The sequence below is a fragment of the Vicia villosa genome, unplaced genomic scaffold (assembly GCF_029867415.1).
Source record: "Vicia villosa cultivar HV-30 ecotype Madison, WI unplaced genomic scaffold, Vvil1.0 ctg.005412F_1_1, whole genome shotgun sequence".
Lineage (NCBI taxonomy): Eukaryota > Viridiplantae > Streptophyta > Magnoliopsida > Fabales > Fabaceae > Vicia > Vicia villosa.
In genome coordinates, this window is record NW_026706616.1 from 56,065 (window position 1) to 63,007 (window position 6,943).

At 39.4% G+C, this 6,943-nt stretch overlaps 2 protein-coding genes and 1 non-coding gene across 3 annotated transcripts; 2 read left to right on the forward strand and 1 right to left on the reverse strand.

Annotated features, from left to right (window-relative positions):
* The first annotated feature begins 622 nt into the window (after positions 1–622).
* On the forward strand, positions 623–1,807 carry LOC131642601 (uncharacterized). The gene has a single exon (XM_058912833.1). The coding sequence runs from the start codon at positions 623–625 to the stop codon at positions 1,805–1,807; it is 1,185 nt and encodes a 394-aa protein (XP_058768816.1).
* A 641-nt stretch (positions 1,808–2,448) lies between these two features.
* On the reverse strand, positions 2,449–4,791 carry LOC131642602 (uncharacterized). The gene is made up of 3 exons (XM_058912834.1): positions 4,680–4,791; positions 3,108–4,238; positions 2,449–2,468 (listed from the first exon to the last, which is right to left on the reverse strand). Exons 1-3 carry the CDS (start codon positions 4,789–4,791, stop codon positions 2,449–2,451), a joined length of 1,263 nt encoding a protein of 420 aa, XP_058768817.1.
* A 238-nt stretch (positions 4,792–5,029) lies between these two features.
* LOC131642603 (small nucleolar RNA R71) lies at positions 5,030–5,136 on the forward strand. Its single transcript, XR_009295945.1, has one exon. It is a non-coding gene; the product is annotated as a small nucleolar RNA R71 (small nucleolar RNA).
* Positions 5,137–6,943: the final 1,807 nt, after the last annotated feature.

Consider the following 6,943-nt stretch of genomic DNA (forward strand, 5'->3'; position numbering starts at 1 on the left):
ACGACCCAGAATAATGCATGCACGAAGAACCAAAGAGACTGCAAGAAGACCTAGGAATCCCTACTCTGGTCTGATTTCACAATCGTCTATTCCTTCATCTAGGGAAGAACCAACCAAAGAAGGCTCAAGGTCTAATCACATCGCTGTTGTCAAAATTGTTACCCAAATCCTAAATGAGGAAAATGTTTCATCCAAACTCCCTGGTCTTGAGAATCCTGTGCTTCCTTAGTCAAATGTCATTGGGCATGTTAGTGACACCACTGGCACCTATGTCCCAACAAATGATGAAATGAATGATAATGTGCATGTGAGTGACAAGAAAATAAATGATGTTAATATTGATCACATTGAAATTCCTGATGGTGCTGAACACAATGAAGAGATCCCCAGCAATGTCTCTATTAACACGTGTGTAAATCACACTGAAAAAGGCCAAACTAAAGAAAAAGAACCAGAGAAAACTCAGACTGACAAAGTAATCAACCTTGATGATCTCTCTGATGATGACCTGGTTGCTTCCATCAATCCAAGCATAGCCAGAAGGCTAATGAGGTTGAAAGGAAAGCAAGCATAGCCAGTGGCTAAGTCCGTTTCTGTTGGACCAAAGAAGGCATGGAGCAAAATGGTGCCTAAGAAGAGAAAGACCAGAAGTAGTTCTGAGAATGAGTCAGATTCTGATGTTGTTGCGGATGTCAATGACATTCATCCCAAGAAGAAGGTCTCTACTAGCAAGCTGGGTGATAGTGTTCCTGAAGTACCTATTGATAACATTTCATTTCACTATCCCTCCAGTGTACTCGGATGGAAATTTTTCTATCAGAAAAGACTGGCCTTAGAGAGAGAACTTACTCAGAATGCTCTTGAGTATGAACAGATCATGAATCTTATTCATAGGGCTGGACTAATGAAGACTGTGACTCAACTCTCTAAGTGTTATGAATTCCTGGTGAAGGAGTTCATTGTGAATCTACATGAAGATTGTGGCAATAAGGAAACTGAGGAGGATTTAAAAGTGTTTGTCAGAGGAAAATGTATTAACTTCACGCCCACTGTGATCAACAAATTTCTGGAAAGGTCAAATGAAGCTCAGCCAGAGCTGGAAGTGTCTGATAATCAAATGTGCAAAGAGACTACTGCTGGTCAAGTGAAGACATGGTCTGTCAAAGGGAAGCTGATTGTGAGCAAACTAAGTGTGAAGTATGTTGTACTTCACAGCATTGGAGCTGCCAACTGGGTGCCAACTCAACACAAGTCTACAATCTCTGCTTTCCTAGGTAAATTCATCTTTACTATTGGTACTAAGTCCAAAGCTGATTATGGTACTTATATGTATAAGCAAACCTTAAGGCATGCTGGTAGTTATAGTGTCAAAGGTCCCATTGCCTTACCTTCCCTTATTTGTGGAATCATCTTAAAACAATTTCCCAATATTTTGACTGACAAAAGAGCAAGTCCTTTAATCTTTCATCATAAGTTCTTCCAAGGAACTCATGTTCATGATGTTAATACAACTTCGGCTGGACCATCAAAAGAGAGCATAATTATGAGTAAAACTGCCATGATTGCTATGCTCCGAGATACCTGTAAGGAGCTGGAGTCCAGAAAATTGGCTCTTGAAAGATTGATCAGCTCTCTTGAAACGAGTGAAAATGCTAAATCTGCAGATACTGATGAGGAGGAACAGGGTGAAGATGATGGTGGTTCAGACAGTGAGATTGAGAAAGAAGCCAGTCCTGATGATTACACTGATAATAGTGTAGAACTCAACAGCTCTAAGTCTGAAGACAAAAGCAAGTGTGTATGGTAATCTTCCCTAGCGTTGTTTTTTTTATTCTGAGGATACTTTGGTAACATTTCGGGTAAAAAGGGGGAGTAATGATATGGTTGGTTGATACTGTAATGATGGTATTGTGTTACTGTGTTTTGTGTTTGGTCATCTAATTTGTATATTCAGGATGAATCTTTAGTTAACTGGTATGTGCTGGCAAGCTACTTTTAATTCCACAATCTTCTTTATTTGTGTGTTTGTTCTTTGCTGCAAAGAATCTCTAATATCGTGGTAACAGAATGTTTTAACCAAAAATTTGCCAAAGGGGGAGATTGAAGGTGTTTTAAATTGGCTGTATTTTGTGATAAAACATTCCAGGTGTATGTATGTGGAATTATGAAGGATCGTATGTTTGAACCAGTAAAACTTTTCAAAGGATGTCATGCATGGTGTCTTGACATTGGAATCTGACAGAAGTAGCTGTCATCTTTTAGTTGTGAGGTTTCCTTTTTTATCTCAGGTCTCTTTAGGAAACTATATATTGTGCGATGTTTATTTTGTGCTAAAATTGATTGAATCACAACATATGTGATCATCCTGATGATGTGGAAATTAGGTTTACATGGGTAACCCTAATTTATGTATGAAAGGCCCATGGCCCAAGTCCTTCTGCCAGCTGACTATATATCGAATGCAAATCCTACATTCAGGCGCAGAGGTTTTCAGCATAAACGATTATTAAACTCTCTGTGTTTCCACTGTGTGTGTTTCTTATGATCCAAACAATTATCATGTTGATAATTGTTGTGGAGTAGTTTATCCGTGACTATGTATTGTAAATAATTATTGTTCTGTTTTTGTTACGTGTGATCCATGCTATTATCTTTGATGATTGCGTTGGAATTAGAATGTGTTTTTGTTGTGTCACTCTAAGCTTTTAAGCACGAGTGTGTGTCTCTTGATTGAAGCTTTTAAGCAGATCAAGGTGTGTTTTTGAAGTGTGTCTTCTATCTGTAATTGTTTATTGTGTATGTGTAATCACTTATGTGATTGAGGGGGAGTGGAATGGAGATATTCCATATCTAGGTAGAACCTAGGTAGAAGGGTCATTGGGTAGTGATTAAGTGAGAAGTTGTAAATGGGGGAGTTTAGCTTTGAATTGATACTACTGATAGTGGACTTCATCCCTGGCTTGGTAGCCCCCAGAGTAGGTTGTTTGAACCGAACTGGGTAAACAATTCTGTGTGTTCTTTGTTGTTTTATGCTATTTTGTTATTACTGTCTGTGCTGCATAATTGTGGATGTCATAACATCCAGTTTGACATCAAGCGTGTGTTACTAGAATTTTCAATTTTGTTTAGAGTGGCGCTTATTATGACAGGTCGATTCATGTCCTCATCCAAAAACTCATATCTTAGATTCTTGGGTAGTTCCTTAAGTTCTATGGTAGGTTTCTTGGTGCACGGCATAGGGTCAGGGGTAAGAGCTAAACATTCAAAAAGGTTGTCGTCAATGTAAGGTTCAATACTCTTAAATCCGTCATCCTCTAAAATGGGGGTTGAAGGTAATCTGATTAAGGATTCGTTATGTTCGAGTTCATTCACACATTCATCAATGACATCAATGGCATAACACGCATCTCCTATTATTGGTGCCATTAGAAACTTCGATAGAATAAACTCGATCTTTTCATCTCCTACCTCAAAAGTTAGCTTCCCTTTTTTAACATCTATTATAGCTCCGACAGTCGATAGGAATGGTCTTCCTAAGAGGACTGGGATGTCATCGTCTTCTTTGATATCCATTACTACGAATTCGGTCGGAATGTAAAACTGACCAATCTTGACAGGTATGTCTTCTAAAATACCCAAGGGGTATTTGACAGATCTATCAGCTAGTTGTAATGACATCTTAGTAGGCTGAAGTTCTCCTAATTTTAACCTCTTACAGACAGCCAAAGGCGTCAGACTTACGCTCGCTCCTAGGTCTAAAAATGCTTTGTCTATCTTACGATTTCCTAGGATGCAAGGGATAGAAAAACTTCTGGGGTCTTTGTCTTTCTTGGCAAGTTTATTTTCGGATATGGGATGACATTCCAAACGTTTGGGATCGTTGAGTCGCCATTTGTTGAACAAAATATCTTTCAAGAACTTGGCATATGATGGTATTAGGGTTATTGCTTCGGTAAAAGGGATCTCTACGTGGAGTTTCCCTATTACCTTAATAAACTTTTGGAATTGGTTTTCTGTTTTGGTGTTTTTCAACCTTTGTGGGAACGGACTAGGTGGTTTGTAAGGTTGTTGTGTGTGATTCCCTACTTCTGGTTTTGATTGATTTTCAGGTTTCTCTGGTTCCTCTACCTGGTCCTTGGGTGCAGCATCTTCCTTAGGTTTTTCTGGTGTGCTTAGGTTAGGATTTCTAGGCCCTTCATAAGTAGTTCCACTTCTTAAGGTGATAGAATTTGCTTGGCCTTTGGGATTGGGATGAGTTTGTCCAGGGAATTATCATCTAGGTACAAATTATACAAAGGTAGTTTGGGCCACTTGGGAAATCTGGGTCTCAAGCATTTTGGTGTGGGTCATCATCTGGTCAAACTTGGTTGCCAGTTGAGTAACTAGTTCGTTCGCGTGAATGTGTTGATTCATAAACTCCTTATTTTGCTGAGTTTGAGTCTGAATAAAGGTGTCTATGGTTTCTTTAAGGTTTGGTCTTGGTGGCACAACTTGCATAGGTTGGTTTTGTTTTTGTGTTTGGAATCCTTAAGGTCTTGACGATCCGGGATTTCGGATGGGGTTATTGTTTTTGTAAGAGAAATTTGGGTGGTTCCTCCATCCAGGATTGTAGGTGTTCAAGAAAGGGTTCCCTTGGGTATAGTTAACTTGGTCTGAGCTAGATTCGTTCAAAAGGTTACAGTCAACGGTTTGATGTCCTTGAGTTCCACAGAGTTCGCACTCCGATTGGATTGCTGCCACTACGGTAGGGTTTTGAGACATGTTCTCAACTCTCAAGGCCAGGGCGTCCATCTTAGCATTCATCATGTCCATTCAACTTATCTCATGCTTTCCTCCATGGCTTTCCTTTTTCTCTACTTTTGCTCGTTCTATTCCCCGCTGGGCGTGGTTTTGGGCCATGTCCTCTATCAGGGCATAAGCGTTAGGGTAAGGTTTGTTCATCAATGCTCCGCCAGCGGCAGCGTCTATGCACATCTTTGTGTTGTAATGGAGTCCATTATAGAAGGTGTGTATGATTAACCATTTCTCCAGGCCATGGTGCAGACAAGCTCTCAAAAGTTCTTTATATCTTTCCCAAGCATCAAAAAGTGATTCGCCTTGGTTTTGAGTGAAACTAGTGATCAGGTTCCTAAGGACAGCGGTCTTACTCGGTGGGAAATATCTGGCAAGAAATTCTCTCCTAAGGTCTTCCCAAGTCGTTATTGAGTTGGCTGGAAGGGCGTCTAACAAGTCATGGGCTTTACCTCTAAGGGAAAAAGGAAACAATCTTAAGCGGATGGCTTCGGGTGTGGCTCCATTTGCCTTAAGGGTGTCAGCCAACTGGATAAATACCTTTAGATGTTGATTCGGGTTCTCGGTAGCGAGACCAGCGAATTGGTTTTGTTGTACCAGTTCTAATAGTGATGGCTTAAGTTCGAAATTGTTGGTTGTTATAGCGGGGTTTACTATACTAGAACTAGGTTCCTCATTAGATGGTTGAGCAAACTCTTTAAGCGGTCTATGGTTACGGTCTTCGGCCATAGCTTTCCTTAACTTAAAGATAAACAGACGTGCTCGGGCATAACGTTCAGGTTCCACTAAAGGGTTTAATAGGTTACCGGTGCTACGATTTCTACGCATCTACCGGCTAGAATAGCCTTAGTCTAAACGGGATCATAATAGGGTACGAAATTTGACGAAGTTGGTCCCCGGCAACGGCGCCAAAAACTTGATGGGTTGTTTACGTATAGCCTAAATATAGAACTGCAAGTGCACAGCCTATCGAAGTAGTATATAAGATTATCGAACCACAGAGACCAATCGTAAATCTATCAACTCTATTGCTAAGGTGCTTATCTAAGGTGAACAAGAATATTGAGGTGAGTGCAGTGCAACAAAGTAAGTAAGCGAAGTAAGTAACAGTTTAAGCAACAGGTTGGAATGTAAATCATGAAATGAGACTACGGTCCAGTCATGCATAAATGAAATCACTTATGGGGCAGTATTTTCTATCGGTAGGAAAGAATCAATTTAACGAGAACTTGTAGCTTTTGTCTACTAAGAACCGAGTTTACTCTTTAAATTAAATTCCTTTATTGTCACATATAAAGGGTGCCTTCCGCGTTAAAGAGGTAAACCTATTTTTAAGAAAATGATAGTTTTGACTTAATAGAAAAGTAATTTTGACTTGGAAAGATTAACTTAAAGAGACTTTCGGCTTTTGACCAAGAGTCAGATTTCAAACCTACAAACGCGTCCGAAAATGGTTTTAAAATCGTTTTCTAAAAAGTGTTAATGATTCCTATTTGACCAACCAAACTGCTTTCCCTCTTTTTGTTTGGTTAAATAATAATCAAGTCATATCATTAGTATGGACGGCTTTCAATCTTACCCAATAAACATTTAAACATAACTGACTTAAGTTAAAATCAAAACATCCCCAGAGTGTTCTCACTAGCATGATAATTGGAACACGATCATGATGAAAATCATTACATTCAAACCTTTATGGTTTAGAAAGACATAATAAGTGCGAGTCTATAACACATGTAGACTATGATAAGAGCGAGTAAGTAAAAGGGTACGGGTCTATAAAACGTGTAGACTATGGTAAAAGCAATTATAAATAAAGAAATGCAATTAAATAGAACCTGCTCCAAGAGGAGGCTTTGATTCAGGTACAAGTTGCAGAAATGTAAAAGCGGTATGATGAACTTCAACCAAAGTGCTCCAAGACTCGATTACAACTCAATCTACACCGTAATAACTCCCCGATGTGAAGAGATTATTACTTTACAGAAACTGATAGTATATGGCTTAAGATTGTACTAAGCTTGGATGAAACTACAAAATGAAAAACGAAATCTATTTATAGAGGATTCTGGAGGTGCGTAAAGACAGGAGTGCCCCTCAACTCCTTCTGAGCGGGAAGAGGTTTGTAAAGGCTGTAGGCGCGGCAGCCTCA